Here is an 18349-nt window from a genome sequence, read left to right as displayed (position 1 = left end):
TGCGTGAAGCCAAGAACCCAGGGACTCACCTGAGACCTGGGATGTGACCACCCTCTCGTACCCCGCTCTTTTTTCCTGCAACAGTAGCACTTGAGTAGTGGCCCAGGCAGATGGATCTGAAGGCAGGACCAAAACCAGGGTGGAGGCCATGGAAGCTGGCACGTGAGACCCTAAGACCATGCAAAGGAGGTACCAACTAGACTCCCTCTCTGATGCCAGAACAACGTACTGTGGTAGTGCGTGAGCAGCAGTCAGGCTTCATCACAGAGCACAGGACCTGGCTCGGCGACAGGTTCTGGGCAGTATTTCCCAAAAAGAGCTAACTGGAATGGGATGGGATGGGGTGGAGTGGGATAGGATAGGATGAAACAGAATGCGAGGGAATAGAACAGAGCAAAGCAGAAAAGACATAATCCTGCACCTAAAAGGCCATGTCTTTTTCACCAAACACAGGGATGAAGAGGAGAGAGATGGAAGAAACACTGAGGCTGTAAAATCAGCAAGACTTGGTGACTGAGTGTGAGAGGTGGAAGGTGGGGAGAAGTCAAGGGAAAATCTCAGGGTCTTGGCTTGCCTGGTGGGATGGTACCATCTCCTGAGATGAGAAACAGGGAAGAGGAGACAGAAATCAAGAGTTCAACTTTGTACACATTAAATCTGAAGTGCTCTGGGGCAGCCAGGTGCAGATGTTGGGCAAAGGGGTCTGAAGCTCTCAGAGGAGGCCTCAGCTTAGGTACAGATGTGGGAGTCACTTGCAGACGCACCAGCATCAACCTAAGAGTGGACGAAACCACCCCCAGAGGCCCCAGAGAAGGTTCAAACCCACAGGAACATCAATGTCTAAGACACTTCTTAAAAAAGAAGTGCCCTGGAAAGCTAGTTTTCTCTTGGAAATAACAATACACTTCTTCCTTCTAGCCAATGCAAGTCATGGGCTGTGTTTGCCTTTTTGCTGGGCTACCAGGAAGTCAACAGTTGACTCTCACTGGACTCTCCCCTTGTACATCTGTATTCCAACAAAGAATGTTCCTTGCATCATTGCTTAAAATATCAAATTTGGAAACTACCGAAATGTCCATAATATGGGGGATGGGTTAAGTATTCCATGCATATGATGGAGCATTATGTACATTATTTTTTAAAAAAAGGCATGGTTCTTAGTACTAATATGGTACAATCTCTAGGATATTTTAATTGGGAAAAAAGGGTAGAGTAGTATGTGTAATAAGTATCTGGCCATTGTGTCTATATGTATAGAGAGGCTGTGGTATTCCACCCAAATCTCCCTGCAGTACCGAGGTTCTTCTCCCAGCTGCTAGGAGATGGCTGGCTGTTGTCGGCGTGAAACCTTTAGAGAATTTCCCTTGGCCAAAGGGAGCGACCCCACCCAAGTTTATGTCCCCTCCCTGGGGCAGCCTACAACCAATGACTGGTTGATTTCAGAATACAAAGGCCTCCTTGCCTCCATTCAGGACAACACTGAGGACCATCTCAGCTCCAGAGCATCTTATAAGATCAGCTGATGTCTCTGTTCAACAACTCCCTCTGCCCACCTTGCTTCCTTCACTGACTTACAGGTGTTCCAAGAGCCTCCCTAGTAAACCTTCTGTGTGCAAATTTCCATCCCCAAGTTTGTTTTCCTGAGAACCCAGCCTATGACAAGGCATATGTGGTTGAAATGCATATATTTTTTTCTAGAACAGTTTCCCCAAGAAGGGAAAGTAGGCTCATTTTTTTGTTTTTTGGCCACGCCGTGCGGCATGTGGGATCTTAGTTCCCCGACCAAGGATCGAACCCGCACCCCCTGCATTGGAAGCATGGAGTCTTAACCACTGGACCACGAAGGAAGTCCCGAAAGTTGGCTCGTTAATGTCACACTTACCTGGTACTCGATCATTTTCTGTTGTTCTTGGAAAAAGATCTGCGGCCTGTGAAGACAGAGATGGAGGGTTGGGGAGGAGGATGGAGAAAGAGAACAGAGCTGTGAGGGACCAAGCTTGTTTTAGAACTTGCAAATTCCCTGTAAATCTTGGACAAAAACCCATGCTTTAGATCACTGGGGTAGAAGAAAAAAATGTTGCCATTCAATTCAGAATGTGGATGCACAGAAGAGACTTACCAGGAAACGAAAGTTGCTACCAAGTAAGAACTGAAAGTTATTAAAAAACAAAATCCTTAAAACTTAAATAACTGGCCTCAAGTATATTCTGGAAAAGGGGCTTCTATATCTGTAATGAAAATATTACATAAAAAACTCAAAGCAAAGTAAAATAACTGTGTAACATTAATAAAACTAATAGTTACTTAAAGTATGGTACAAATAATTACTGAAAGGCTAAACCTTGTTATTCACCCAGGAGTTTATTAAGTATTGTCATTAAAAAATAATTTTTTTTTCGGGGGCATTGTGCAGCTTGCCAGACCTTAGTTCTCTGACCAGGGATTGAACCTGGGCCACTGCAGTGAAAGCGCTGAGTCCCAACCACTGGACCCCAGGGAATTCTCTAAAAAATAATTTTTAACAGATGAGAACAAACATCCACCGTATTAGGAAATATGGAACTAAACTTGTACCAAACATTGATTAAGAATGTTCTAAGTTTTTCACTCACAGTAGTGAGAAACCTTATAAATAGGCCTGAATATACTTTGCCAATAATCTACAGCCTGGAATTGAAAATCCACATCCAGAAGCAACAAGAGCTCTCACACATGACTGAGGGGACTGTAATTTGGTTCAACTATTTTGGAAAACCATTTGGCCATATCTACTGAAGCTGAACACAGTTCCATTCCTGGATATATACTAGAGAAATACTAGAGAAATACATGAATATTGTTCAACTAAGACTTGTATTAATGTAAGAATGTTCATAGCAGCTTTGATCATAGTGAATCAAAACTAGAAACTGCCCAGGAGAACGAGATAAATTGTGATGCATCCATACAATGAAATACTATTCAATAATAAAAAGGAATGAACTGCTGACATCCATGCAACAACATGCATAAATCTCACAGGCATTATGCCAAATGAAAGATGTCAAACATAGGAGAGAATATACTGTATAATTCCATTTCTAGAAAGTTCCAGAATGGGTAAAACGAATAATATGGTGACAGAGTCAGAACGCGGGAAGGGAATGAGTCACTGAGATGGGGCAGAAAGCAGCCTTCTAAGGTAGGTCAGCAAACTTTTCATTTAAAGGACCAGACAGTAAATATTTTAGGCTTTGGGGGTCATATGGAGTTTTCCACAACTACTCAATTCTGCTGTTGTAGCACAAAAGCAGCCATAGACAATAATATGTAAATGAATGAGTGTGGCTGTATTCCAATAAAACTAATTACAAACACAGATGGCAGGCCATATTTGGCTAGAGGGCTAGAGTTTGCCAACCCCAGCTCTAAGGTGATGGAAATGTTGACCTAAGTGGTGGTTAAATGAGTGTGTATATGTATTTTAAAAATTCATCAAGTTGTATATTTATGATTTGTACATTTTGCTCTATGTATTTTATACCTCAGTAAAAGAGAAAAGGAAAAGAAAGGCAAAAAGCAAAAGGCCAGGCTCAGACGAAATAAGTCTTACATCCACCAGAACTGATTCACGCCTTTGAGGGCAGGAAAACCATCCCACCACTGTGGGGCTACAAGAGTTTGTCTCCTGATTGGCATTCTTGAGTTGTGGCCCTGATGGCTGACAACTCCAACTTTGTCAACCCCACAGCTGATTCCCCCCAGATCCAGGCTTTGCCCACTGAGAAACAGTCTAGGAGGACAACCTTTAAAACAGAGCAACTAGTATCTCTCCTTTGCAAAAAGAAGAGACTAATTTTCCTACAGGACAGAGAAGAGCTTTTCCTGAGTATAGTGACATTCACACCATTTGACTATCCTGATGTTCTCTCCTAGACGTGAGAAAAGCACGTCTAGCAAATGACTGTCCTGAGGTTTCTTTACGTAATCATGAATAATCCGTAATCATGAATAATCCCTCCGACACTAATCAGTGACTTCCCTATTCTTACAGTTGGTCAATTCTGAGATAAAGAAAATTAACCAGAGACTGAGAAGAACTGGCCACGGCTGGAAGAACAGACTTTACTTAATTTTATACTTTTATGTGTCAAGTAAGCCTGAGAATTTAAAAATGATTTTATTCCAAATGTCACATAAGTATAAAAGGACTTCAGTGTCCCTACATATTAAGCTTGCCCACATGGTGAGCTTAGCACTGAAGGTGAAATTCCTATAATATTATCATCCTCGAACTGAGATAATACTCGTCCTAATCGGACAAGTGGAGGTAAACTTTCTTGGTAAAATAGCCTAGGCATGCCAAATGTTAATAATACAGAGGGTTCATTGGGTCAAACTACCTCAGGATGAAGACTGAGGCCTCAAGGTCACCTAAGGTCCAGACCTACTAAATTATTCAAAAGCTAGGAAGAATTTTATACAATATCTTAATAATGTTGGTAAAAATTGTTGTTTGCATTACTTATATATTCCAATAGTGTTGATGAGGAATTGTTCAAGTTGTTACTAAGAAAAAATAAAGATTCTCTGAGAGGAGGAAATTCTAGAAGCCCTTCTGAACCTCTGAAAGAATGTGAATAAAATTATGAGTTTCTCCTTTTAAGGAAAGTGAACAGCTTCCAATGAGTTTAGTGATTGGCAGAAGACACTAGTTTTAAGGGAAAAAATTGTTTCCAAATGAATACATTTTCCTTGCTTTGTTTTACAGAAGTTCTTTCTCATGAACTACTGACATATCATCTTTTGAAAAAGAGAATAATTCTAAAGTGCAGGAAATATTCCCTATCATGATCTGGGTGGTGGGTACATGAGGGTACATATATGGAAAAATTCCTAACACTACAGTGCTAAGTGAGTTAATGTTTTACTTTTCTCTTAAAGGACAATAAATATCCATTAAATGCACTGAAATACTGTACAGGTCATAAAGCATAAGTCATAAAGCATGGTTAGTGTGAAAGTGTCATTTAACTATCGTATCAGCAGTGGAAGAGACTGAGCAATGAGCTTACTGTGTCTTAAAAAATGTTTTTTCTTTACTGAGGTATAATTTACACATAATAAATGAACCCATTCTAACTGTACAGTTCGATAAGTTTTGACAAATTATTCACTCATGTAATCACCACAAATCAGGATATGGAACATTTCCATCACCCAGAGAGCTCCCTTATGTGTCTTTTGTTAAGCAACACCCTGTTCACAAATATAACAAATTTGTCTCAATGGTATTAAGATGAACTATTTAGATTCCTGTCTCTCCTACAGAAGAAATAAAAAGTGATTTTCTTGAATGTTAGATACAGATACTTCTTTGCTTAAATAATATATTAATCAAGTTATACCTGTAAGTCAAAAAAGCAGTTAAAAAACAAGGTATGATCAACTTGTTTCAATTTCATTTATATGAAGTTCAGAAACAGGCAACCCTGACCTAAGTGATGGCTTTGGGCAGGCGCTGCTTGGGAGAAGTGGGGAAGCCTTTGAGGAGCTGGAAATATTCTCTGTCATGATCTGGGCTGTGAGTACATGAGGGTGCATATATGGAAAAATTCATAAAGCTACACATTATTCTCTATGTAAGTTACATCTCAAGTTTTAAAAAACAAAAAAACCCCACAATCCCGTTATTTAAGAAATATATATGTAGAAAAACTTTTGGTATGAAATACAATAAAACATTAAACATTAGTGGCTCGATTTGGGTGGCAGATGTTTCTTACTCTAATCTGTAACTGTAACACATATGCATTTCATTGTTTACATATTTCATTCATTTTCCCACTGCCTTTTTTCATTATGAGGGAAGTCACAGGAGGGTTCGAAAAGGGGACGCGGTTCTCTGAGAGAACTGAACTCTCCATTAGGAACTGAGCTGTCAGGAAAGGCTTGGGGCAGTTAATCCAGCTTTGGGCCACTACACTCCCTCCCTCACCTGCCTGGACTTGGCTACTCAGCCTCAGCCTGGTCTCCATGGCTATGCAGCTAAGAGTCCAGACAGGGCCAGAAAAAAATAAGGGAGTGGGTTGGCCACATGCCACACTACAAGATGGCAGAATGCACTGGGCTGGACAAACGTCCCCTTCCCCTGAGAGAACATACCTATCACATGAGAGAACATGGCCTTCCCTGCCTCCCCTTTCACTTCTGCCTGTCTCTCTGAATCTTGGGGCCAACCCTTCTCCCACCATGTAGCTATGGAGGGTCCCTGAAGGAGAGACAACAGTTTGAGTCTTGCTAAACTTCTGGCTCAGGGATGATGATATTTCCTGTTACGTAGGAATCTTTGCTCTGGCAAGAGGTCTGGATCCTAAGTGACTCCTTCAGAAGGGGATTTTTGTCCCAAATTCCCATCTCCTGGACCAGAGAGTCTTTTACCTGGTCTGCTAGGCTCTCATGGCTCTATTTCTCAACAGTAACTCATCCTCTGGGACTTCCCTGGGGTTCCAGTGGTTAAGACTCCATACTTCCAACGCAGGGGGCAAGGGTTCAATCCCTGGTCAGGGAACTAAGATCCTGCATGTCTGTGGTGTGGCAAATAATAAATAAATATTTTTAAAAAACAGTAACTCACCCTCAGCTGCAGCTGCTGACAGGGCTTCCTGTAGACGTGTCCAAGGTCCTGTGGGCCCCACGGAGAGTCCTGCCGTCCAGCGAGGTGGTGGGACCCAAAGGTGTACAGGGCACTCAGGAAACCTGAAGATAAGCAGAGCCCATGGTGAGAGTCATCAAACAGACCCTCCCCAAATGCTTTCTGAGGCCTAAGAGGAAGAAGCCTGCAGAAGACTGGGCAGTAGACATATCTGAATGATGGCTATGCTCCGGGTTTGGGGCAGGGGGAACTTCTGGAAAGAACTTGAGCCTGAGAGTTACTCAGACAGAAGTCTGAAGCCAGTGATTCCTTTAACTGACTGAAGGGATCTAGTCTAGACAATTCACTTCACTGGGCCTCATTTTCCTCATCTGTGAAAACAGGAATGATAAATGATAATTTTAAAAAGCCCATCCTTAGGGGCTTTCCAAAAGTTACCTCCTTTAACAAAACCCATGGGAGTTCCCTGGTGGCCTAGTGGTTAGGATTCCGGGCTTTCACAGCTGAGGGCGCGGATTCAATCCCCGGTCAGGGAACTGAGAAAAAAAACAAAACCAAACCCAGGAGTTTCTAGATTTTTTGATGATGGCCATTCTGATCAGTGTAAGATGATATCTCGTTGTAGTTTTGACTTGCATTTCTCTAATGATTAATGAAGTTGAGCATTCTTTCATGTGTTTGTTGGCAATCTGTATATCTTCTTTGGAGAAATGCCTATTTAGGTCTATTGCCCATTTTTGGATTGGGTTGTTTGTTTTTTTGTTATTGAGCTGCATGAGCTGCTTGTAAATCTTGGAGATTAATCCTTTGTCAGTTGCTTCATTTGCAAATATTTTCTCCCATTCTGAGGGCTGTCTTTTGGTCTTGTTTATGGTTTCCTTTGCTATGCAGAAGCTGTTAAGTTTCATTAGGTCCCATTTGTTTATTTTTGTTTTAATTTCCATTTCTCTAGGAGGTGGGTCAAAAAGGACCTTGCCGAGCTTCCCTGGTGGCGCAGTGGTTGAGAGTCCGCCTGCCGATGCAGGGGACATGGGTTCGTGCCCCAGTCAGGGAGGATCCCCACATGCCGTGGAGCGGCTGGGCCTGTGAGCCATGGCCGCTGAGCCTGCGTGTCCGGCGCCTGTGCTCCGCAACGGGAGAGGCTGCAACAGTGAGAGGCCCGCGTACCTCAAAAAAAAAAAAAAAAAAAAAAAAAGGAACTTGCTGTGATTTATGTCATAGAGTGTTCTGCCTATGTTTTCCTCTAAGAGTTTGACAGTATCTGGCCTAACACTTAGGTCTTTAATCCATTTTGAGTTTATTTTTGTGTATGGTGTTAGGGAGTGTTCTAATCTCATACTTTTACATGTACCTGTCCAGTTTTCCCAGCACCACTTATTGAAGAGGCTGTCTTTTCTCCACTGTATATTCTTGCCTCCTTTATAAAAAAATCTAGAAACAATAAATGCTGGAGAGGGTGTGAAGAAAAGGGAATGCTCTTGCACTGTTGGTGGGAATGTAAATTGATACAGCCACTATGGAGAACAGTATGGAGGTTCCTTAAAAAACTAAAAATAGAACTACCATACGACCCAGCAATCCCACTACTGGGCATATACCCTGAGAAAGCCATAATTCAAAAAGAGTCATGTACCATAATGTTCATTGCAGCTCTATTTACAATAGCCAGGACATGGAAGCAACCTAAGTGTCCATCATCAGATGAATGGATAAAGAAGATGTGGCATATATATACAATGGAATACTACTCAGCCATAAAAAGAAACGAAATTGAGTTATTTGTAGTGAGGTGGATGGACCTAGAGTCTGTCATACAGAGTGAAGTAAGTCAGAAACAGAAAGACAAATACCGTATGCTAACACGTATATATGGAATCTAAGAAAAAAAAATGTCATGAAGAACCTGGGGGTAAGACGGGAATAAAGACACAGACCTACTAGAGAATGGACTAGAGGATATGGGGAGGGGGAGGGGTAAGCTGTGACAAAGTGAGAGAGTGGCATGGACATATATACACTACCAAATGTAAAATAGATAGCTAGAGGGAAGCAGCCGCATAGCACAGGGAGATCAGCTCGGTGCTTTGTGACCACCTAGAGGGATGGGATAGGGAGGGTGGTAGGGAGGGAGATGCAAGAGGGAAGAGATACGGGAACATATGTATAACTGATTCACTTTGTTATAAAGCAGAAATTAACACACCATTGTAAAGCAATTACACTCCAATAAAGATGTTAAAAAAAAAGATTTGGTACATGTATACAATGGAATATTACTCAGCCATAAAAAGGAATGAAATTGGGCCATTTGTGGTACATATATACAGTGGAATATTAGTCAGCCATAAAAAGGAACGAAATTGGGTCATTTGTAGAGACGTGGATGGATCTAGAGACTGTTATACAGAGTGAAGTAAGTCAGAAAGAGAAAAACAAATATATTAACGCATATATGTGGAGCCTAGAAAAATGGTACAGATGAACTGGTTTTCAGGGCAGAAATAGAGACACAGATATAGAGAACAAACGTATGGACACCAAGGGGGGAAAGTGGCGGGGGTGGGGGAGTGGTGGTGGTGTGATGAATTGGCAGATTGGGATTGACATGTATACACTAATATGTATAAAATAGATAGCTAATAAGAACCTGCTGTATAAAAAATAAAATTAAATTTAAAAAAAAACATTGAACTTTCCTTAAATCTTTAGAATGAATTTCCTCTCAGTCAGAATCCATTATCATCTGAATATACTGTTAATTTTTTAAAAAAGATTTTGCAAATATATTCACAAAGTTGGTCTATAGTATTCTTATGCAATACCACCTCTTCTAGTCTTACAATCAGTGCAATGTGAAATAAAATCCATATTTTCTGTCAAGGAAAAATTCAAACATAAAAATTTTTCTCTGACTTTTGGCTTCCTCTCTCTGCTGTTGTGCATTGTGTATCTGCGTTACGCCATGGGCAGAAACACCTGCTCAACCATAAAGAGCAACATTCTCCTAGCATCAACCAGACAACTCCTTAAAAGATAACATTCCTTCTTGATCTTGTAAGGGGCCACAATGATGCTTAGATCTAGATTGTGTAAACTGTCAATAATATATCATTTACTGTACGCCCTCTGTCTCAAAACATTTATATAACTGTGCTTTGACTTCTAACAGGCAGAACAGCTCTCAGAGCTTTCTGAGATGCTCCTCCTGGGTTATAGTCCTCAAATTTGGCTTGAATAAAGTTTTCCATTTCTTTCTTAGATCAACTGATTAATTTTTTGTTGACAGCAACAATGATGACTTTATAAAAACATGTGGTAGCATTCTCCTCCTTTATAAATTCCCTTGGAGAATTTAACTATTTGAAGAATTGTAAGTTACTTGGAAGCTACTTCAAATCTCAAACACCAACTGAACTATCTAAGCCTTGTCTTGCTTTCTTGAGAAGAGAAATAGGGAATGGCAGGAGGTGGTGTACAGGTACCTTTCTGAGTATTTCAAATTTGCACAGCTTTTAGTTCTCCTTCTCTTTGTATGGAATTTTCGTATATCCATATATTCCTAGAAAATCATTCTTTGCATGCCAGCCTTGAAAATATATTAATGTAAAGTTTTACAAACATATTTCTTAATGATATGGTTGTTCTCCTTTTTTGCACTATTTGTATATCTGTTAATTTCCTCTTGACTTGATAAGGTTTGCTAGTGGTTTAATCTATATTTTTGATTTTTAAAAAATCGGATTTATCAGTTTTCCCTTTCTTCTTTTCTAACTCATTAATTTCTCCATTTGTATCTATTGATTCCTTCCATTTTTCATATATATCTTCTCACTTCTTTGATTAAACATTTAATCAAGACAGAAAATAAAACCACAGAAAACTACCCACAGTTTGGTATAACTCAATTGAAGAAACTATCCCACATAATCTCATCTGACCTTTTCCACCATGAGTTTTTAAAAATACAATATGATATACTGTCACAGGATCAACAAAACCATGACTTGGGTTTTACAATATGTATGGATCATTTCATCAGGTTTTGACAGTTCTGCTACATTTCTGACAGTTCGTTTCTTTTCCTTCTCTAGCTCCCAAATCCCTCATTGTGACAGCACTTTAGAAATCTATCTGGCCAGAGTGGGACCCTAGAGGTTTCCTGTCTATGTGGGTTATTTATCACATGATCTGACAACTCTTTCTCTGTAAACTAGTCAATCTCCCAAGATGCTTTCTTTGAGATTTAGAAGGTTTGAGCTCTGGCTCATGATCTAACTCAACAGTGTAAACAGCTTGTAAGTTTCTAATGTGTAGCTCCTGTTTTATATGTAACTAGGATGCACTATTATATTTATACTGATAAATACATGGGGGATAAGGGAAAGCTCCAACTAATCAATATAAAAGAATGATACAATTAGAAAATCATCGTTTGGCAACCATAACAGTAGTGATTGACTCAGGCAACAATCATTAAAGGATAATATTAACACTAGTGAATGAAAGTTTGAGGTTATTTACATGGTCTCAAAAAATGCCCCCATAAGATACTTATTAACATAATTTTATGGTAGACAACCCACTATTAAGGTTACAGTGGATAACCTTAACCAAATGATCAAAGTTAACATTACCAGCAATATGACAAACCAACATCATGCATCTCCTGATACGGGACATTGAGGACACACCATAACTCCAACTAGCAATCAGAAATGTACATATTTCATAAGGAAAATCAGAAAAACTCGATTGAAGGACATCCTATAAAAATAACTAGCTTGTACTCCTCAAAACATCAAGGTCAAAAGAGGCAAAAAGTGACTGAGAAAATATTCCCAATTAAAGGACTCTAAAGAGACATGACAACTGAATGCAACATGTAATCCTGGATTAGATTCCTGGACCAGAAAAACATAATTGTTATAAAGGACATTATTGGGACAGTTAAAGAAATCTAAATAAGGTCTGTGGATGAGACAGCTGTAAACAAAAAATGTTGCTCACCATTCCAGTTCTACAAGTATCAAGTCATCAGCCACTGTGGGTGCCTACTGACAGTGTGCCCTGAGGGAAATTGAGAATGGAAAAGACAGGAGGCACTCTGTGCTTTGGATAGAAGGGCACCTAGATAGTTAAGATGCATATCTAAGGAAGAATTTCAATGACCCCAAATTCTTCCATACACAGAAAAGCACTAAAATCATTAACTTGAGATGTCTATTCTTTGTGACTAGCAATAATCGTTTTATGCTTGACTACATGTATTTCCCAGTCAAAAAAAATCATATACATACTGGCTTCTCCCCTGCCTCTTCATAGCAATTCCTCAGAGCTGAGAGGTTGTCTCCTGGGCTATAGTTCTTAGTAAGACACTGAATAAAACTCAACTCACAGCTCTTATGTTGTGTGTTTCGTTTTTGAGTTTTTTTCACTTGATGCTACTATGATAACAATAATAATACTGTTTCAAATGGGACCTAATGAAACTTAAAAGCTTTTGCACAGCAAGGGAAACCATAAACAAGAAAAGACAGGGGGCTTCCCTGGTGGCACAGTGGTTGGGAGTCCGCCTGCCGATGCAGGGGACACGGGTTCATGCCCCGGTCTGGGAAGATCCCACATGCCACGGAGCGGCTGGGCCCGTGAGCCATGGCCGCTGAGCCTGTGCATCTGGAGCCTGTGCTCCGCGACGGGAGAAACCACAGCAGTGAGAGGCCTGCATACCGCAAAAAAATAAAAAAATTAAAAAAAAAGAAGAAAAGACAACCCTCAGAAGGGGAGAAAGTATTTGCAAATGAAGGAGCTGACAAAGGATTAATCTCTAAAATGTACAAGCAGCTCATGCAGCTCAATATCACAAAAACAAACAACCCAATCCAAGAATGGGCAGAAGACCTAAATAGACATTTCTCCAAAGACGACATACAGATGGCCAACAAACGCATGAAAAGATGTTCAATATCACTAATCATTAGAGAAATGCAAATCAAAACCACAACAAGGTATCAGAATGGCCATCAGCAAAAAATCTACAAATGATAAATGCTGGAGAGGGTGTGGAGAAAAGGGGACCCTCCTGTACTGTTGGTGGGAATGTAAACTGGTACAGTCACTATGGAGAACAGCATGGAGGTTCCTTAAAAAACTAAAAACAGAATGACCATATGATCCAGCAATCCCACTACTGGGCATATACCCTGAGAAAACCATAATTCAAAAAGAGACATGTACCACAATGTTCACTGCAGCACTATTTATAATAGCCAGGTCATGGAAGCAACCTAAATGTCCGTCAACAGATGACTGGATAAAGACAATGTGGTACATATATACAATGGAATATTACTCAGCCATAAAAAGGAACGAAATAAAGTTATTTGGAGTGAGGTGGATGGACCTAGAATCTGTCATACAGAGTGAAGTAAGTCAGAAACAAATACCGTATGCTAACGCATATATATATGGAATTTTAAAAAGCAGGACTGATGAACCTAGTGGCAGGGCAGGAATAAAGACGCAGACGTAGAGAACAGACTTGAGGGCACAGAGGGGAAGGGGAAGTTGGGATGAAGTAAGAGAGTAGCATTGATGTATATACACAATCAAATGTAAAATGGATGACTAGTGGGAAGCTGCTGCATAGCACAGGGAGATCAGCTTTGTGCTTTGTGACCACCTAGAGGGGTGGGATAGGGAGGGTGGGAGGGAGGCTTGAGAGGGAGGGGATATGGGGATATTTGTATACATATACCTGGTTCACTTTGTTGTACAGCAGAAACTAACACAACATTGTAAAGCATTTATACTCCAATAAAGATGTGAAAAAAAATTTTTTTAATAATAATAGTGTTGCAATGTTAACGTCCCTGCTTTTGATAATTATATTGTGGTTACATAAGAAAATGTTCTTGTACTCAGGAAATTCACATTAGGGGTAAAAAGGGCTATCATGTCTACAACTTACTGTCAAATGGAGGCAGGCAACCACATGGAGGCTTTTTTTTTTTTTGGCCATGCCCCGCTGCTTGCAGTATCTTAGTTCCCTGACCAGGGATCAAACCCGGGCCACGGCAGTGAAAGTGCCGAGTCCTGTCCACTGAACCGCCAGGGATTCCCTGCAGGCTCTTTTTCAAGCTGCCTTATTCAGTCTCTGCAGCCAACGGTCAGTCTCCAAAGGTTAAGAGATTTTGACCAGGGGGCTCTGAGGTCCCGTTCCAAATTACCTACAAAGAAGAATCAGCCTTAACTTGTTAACTTCATTAACAGGATCCTGACTCCAAATTCACCCCAAACTGCAGGGTTCACTTAAATGTTTATGTTTTTGGATTCCAGAGGGAATAACAGAAAACAGGCAATCTCAAATGGCCAAGCCAGGGCTATAGAAGAGAATTTTGTCCTGGTGTGTGTCTGGTTTCAGAATTTCAGACAAAACTTCCACATTGTATGAATGTTTTGGCTTCAGATTATTTCTATGATTCCATTTAAGTCAAGTTCAAAAACAGGCAAAATTAATCCATTGAATTAGACCCAGTGGCAGCAGTGGGTATTGACTGATAAGGAAGGCTTCGGCATGCTAGAAATGATGTATATCGTGATCTACGTTGTGTTTACACAGTTCTCTGCAATGTAAAAATTCACTGAGCTGTAGCCTTAACATAAGAACATTTGACTGTCTGTGTATCTGTGTCCAGATCTGGAAACGATCTGGAAAAATGTTTCTTGCATAAATAAAATGAAACAATCTGTATTCAAACTTAAAAAAATGTTTCACATAGAGTCACATACTGCCACCCCATCAGGTATAGATATTCCATTTAATTAGAGTTCAAGAACAGACAAAATTAATCTGTAATGTTAGAATTAGGAGAATGGTTCCCCGTGGCAGGGTAGTAACTGGGAGGGGGTATCATGAGAATTTCAGGGTGCTAGAACATTGTTTTGTGATCTGAACACCCAGGGGTGTTCTCTTTGTGACAATTCATTGAGCTGTATGTATATTTTTCTATGCATTTTATATCTCAATAAAAGATTTATGTTAAAAACTTAAAAAAGAAAAAGTATTTGCTCCCACACCTGGCATTTTGAGCACAGTGTAGGTGATGAAGGAAAAGAGCTACAAGAAAAAGAAAATGCCCTAACTCCTTACCCTTGCATATGTGGTCTGTATCTTTGATTCTGTGGAAGGAAAAATCAGAGACTGTCTGCTCTAAAAATGAAAGCTTGACATGTATGGCTTCTGAAAGATGTTACCTGCCTTACTCTCAACTTCCTTTGCTCCTTAAGGTGATATACTCATTGTGTTTTGTCTAAAGACTACATAAGGATTGAACGTAATACTTATAAAAACGATTAAAATACTGTTTAAGCATTTCACCCTTTTAATAAGCTAATGGTCAAAATCATATTTGCATTTCATTTGTAATTTTGTCTCAGTCCATCTTAATCACGATTAGTTTGACTTTAATTTCAGTGAAGAACAGTTTCTAAAAGTAGATTTAACTTTTGTTTTTGCACTTGTTATTGTGGATTTACAGTTATTGAATTGTTCTACCAGGATTTTATATGGCACAGATTCACGGAGGTCAAACATACCATGCCTAAAATACAAAGAACGAAGCAAAAAAATTCTTAGAACACAGTAACTTCTAGATCCAGTTTCTTTTCCTTCCATAATTCATCTTTTTTTCCCCAGCCTTATAGAGATATAATTGACATGTAACACTGTGTAAGTTTAAGGTGTACAATGCCCTGATATGATACATGTATACATTGCAAAATGATTACCACAACAGGGTTAGTTAACATCTCCATCATCTCACATAATAACTTTTTTTTTCTTTCTTTGTGTGTGTGTCTGTGTGTGTGTATGTGTGTGTGTGTGTGGTGGGAACATTATTTTTAAGTTAAGCCTAGATAAAAGTATTTTCCGAATGCTCTCAAGGTTTGCTCCTTCAGCAAAATCTTTTACATCAGTTTAGATACTTACTCAGTAAACCCTTTGTTTTCTAACCACAGGCAAAGTTACATCCATCCTAGCTGCCATGGAGTCAGAATAGATTTCCAGAAACCAGGCTGACTCTTGGGATGCTGTCACAGATGGACGTGTCATTACATTTTCCAGAAAGAACCTTAAAGGAAATATTAGGAGAAATATGCATTTTTAACAAGATGTTACTTTAGAGAATTCTAACACTTGATCTTTTCAAAGCACTTTCATTCATGTGGGGAACAGTAAAAAAGGGAGACGAAGGTTTCTTTTTTTTTGTTGTTGTTGCTCCCCGTGGCTTGCAGGATCTTAGTTCTCCGACCAGGGATTGAACCTGGGCCCTCAGTAGTGAAAGCACACAGTCCTAGCCACTGGACCGCCAGGGGATTCCCAGAGAGGGCGGTTTCAAAAAGAGTTTTGAAGTGGGCTTTCACCCTAACGAACTGAACGGAACTGGTTGCTCATCAGCTGGGGCATGTCACATGGGTGAAGTGTGTTCCCACTGTGCAAGGCTGCAGCCTCAAATCCTTGACTCTCCCATCCCCAACGTCTGCATTTTGCAAGCCTCAACACCAACACCCATTAAGCCTCCCAATCACAGACACACGCGGTGTCTCCAATCTATTAACTCCCAGAGGTCCTTGTAGTCACAGATATCCCGGAATGCCAAACTTGACCATCAAAGGCCACTTAGTCAGTGACTACAAAACTCACTGATCCATTCTGATCGCCGAACAGTGAAACAATGAATTACACAGATCCGTGATGGCGAACCCACACTGATCTCCAATGCTATCCCAAAGACTGGGGATCAATCGCGGACTCCCACTGTCCTACCTCCCCCCACAATTACTAACAGTCCCAGTCACTGACACCTCCCCCCCATTGATCCCTCTATTCCCCATTCCCTGATATACAAAAGTCCAGTCACTGATGCCCTCAGATACCCCCATCGATGATCTAAAGGAAGTCTTCATCACTGATGGCCTAAAGATTTCTCCAAACCCTGATCCTCACTGACCACCCTCAGAACTGAACCTCGAAGTTTCCACAATCACCAGTTCCAGGTACCCAAACAGAACTTAGAACCTCCAATCACTGACTCCTCAGGCTTCTGATCACTGAGCCCTAACGCCGTTCAAATTAGTGTCTTCGAAGAAACCCACTTGGCCTCAGACCCTTGAAGACCACCATAAACTGACCCCCACGCACTCTCTCAATCAAGAACCCTCGTTTATTGATTCCCATATACTCCCAATCCATCTTCTTCGCAGACACTGACACTGACTCACACAAACCCGCCACCACAGACTCCCTCCCCCAAGAGGCTCGGACGCCCAATCACTTAACCCTTCAGTACCCTCAGTCTCTGAGCCTTACGGGTTCCCATGACTGACCCAGTTGGGCCACCGTAGCCGTCTGGTCGCTCTCCTACACAGGTCCTGAATTTGGACTGCTTCTCACACTGACCTTTCCCATTTTCCCCGCATCCGCGCCCATAACCTGAAACTGCCGCACCACGCCGCCTCTCCGCGGTATGAGCATTTCCCATCCGGAGTGGCCGTGCGCAGACTCAGTCGCAACTTTGAGGCTGTCGGTCGCCACCTGGCAATCTTCCAGAGAACAGGATTCTGGGTTTCTGAATTTTAATGGCAGGTATGATGGCCGCGCCTGCTTGACAACCTCTTTCTGGGGGCGGCCATGTTTGAATCTGTGCCGTACGGCGAATGACTAGGCCATTTGTTAGACGATTAGGCTATTTTAGGGCGGGGAAAAGCAAGTGTTCCGGGGTCCCTAAACATAGACGTCACTGCTGCTTTTAGCGTCTCAGAAGCCCAAACCTCCTGAGACCAATATAGAGGCTCTCTGACCTGGAAATTGAGTTTTCTTTGTCTCCAGCTGCGCAGGCAGTGAGGTAAGATGGCCGCGTCCATTTATACCGCTTTTCACGTGCAATGGGCGCGGCCATCTCTCAGGAGGAACGTCTGTAAAGCAAGGTGACACTTTTTCTGGGCCAGCTCTAGGATTTGGAGAACAGCGAAGAAGAGCGGCTCTTCTGTTGGGGAGGCTGAGGCCCGCGCGATACTTTACGGAGCGGGCGGAGCTGCAAGAGAGGGCAAGTAGGAGGTTCTTAGCCGGCTATTGAAAGAATACGTTGAAAGCCGAGTCTTTATCTTAGGTGGCTTGACGCTTTTTGACATTAAAAATGAAATACCAGAAAATGGGTTTATCTCTGCTGGAATAGCAGAGAATTGCAATTCCGGACGAGCAAGCTACAGCAAAAATCATAGGCAAGTCCACCAAACAAAGGAGAGGAACAGTTTTTTGTTTTTTTTTTAAGATTTAATTGTACTATTTAACACACTCTGATTTTTTGTAAATTTTTATTTATTTATTTTTGGCTGTGTTGGGTCTTCGTTTCTTTTCGCGGGCTTTCTCTAGTTGTGGCGAGCGGGGGCCACTCACTATCGCAGCCTCTCTTGTTGTGGAGCACAAGCTCCAGACGCGCAGGCTCAGTACTTGTGGCTCACGGGCCCAGTTGCTCCATGGCATGTGGGATCTTCCCAGACCAGGGCTCGAACCCGTGTCCCCTGCATCGGCAGGCAGATTCTCAACCACTGCGCCACCAGGGAAGCCCCAGGAACAGTTATTTTATAGAGAAAAAGAAGGTAGTTGGGAGGGGTTGTTTTGAAGAAAAGTCCTTTGGAGAAAAGTGAAAGTTCAGA

At 41.2% G+C, this 18349-nt stretch overlaps 1 protein-coding gene across 4 annotated transcripts in view; it reads right to left on the bottom strand.

The window, feature by feature from the left end:
- The window catches only part of ZNF793 (zinc finger protein 793), a 28820-nt gene extending 11629 nt beyond the window's left edge, over positions 1 to 17191 (bottom strand). Inside the window, exons 1-4 of one of the 4 annotated variants that reach the window (XM_032614609.1) lie at positions 17094 to 17191; positions 15624 to 15765; positions 6617 to 6738; positions 1883 to 1928 (exon numbers count right to left, since the gene is read on the bottom strand). In XM_032614609.1, coding sequence (XP_032470500.1) covers positions 1883 to 1897 — 15 coding nt within the window. In that variant the 5' untranslated portion in view covers positions 1898 to 1928; positions 6617 to 6738; positions 15624 to 15765; positions 17094 to 17191. Of the gene's footprint in view, positions 1 to 1882; positions 1929 to 6616; positions 6739 to 15623; positions 15766 to 16835; positions 16886 to 16983 lie in introns of those variants that run through there. The other 3 variants (XM_032614610.1, XM_032614608.1, XM_032614611.1) reach the window with 3 other exon arrangements.
- Between the last annotated feature and the right edge of the window lie 1158 nt (positions 17192 to 18349).

This window comes from Phocoena sinus, chromosome 19 (assembly GCF_008692025.1).
Source record: "Phocoena sinus isolate mPhoSin1 chromosome 19, mPhoSin1.pri, whole genome shotgun sequence".
NCBI classification, from domain to species: domain Eukaryota; kingdom Metazoa; phylum Chordata; class Mammalia; order Artiodactyla; family Phocoenidae; genus Phocoena; species Phocoena sinus.
This window is presented reverse-complemented; position numbering and strand designations above follow the sequence as displayed.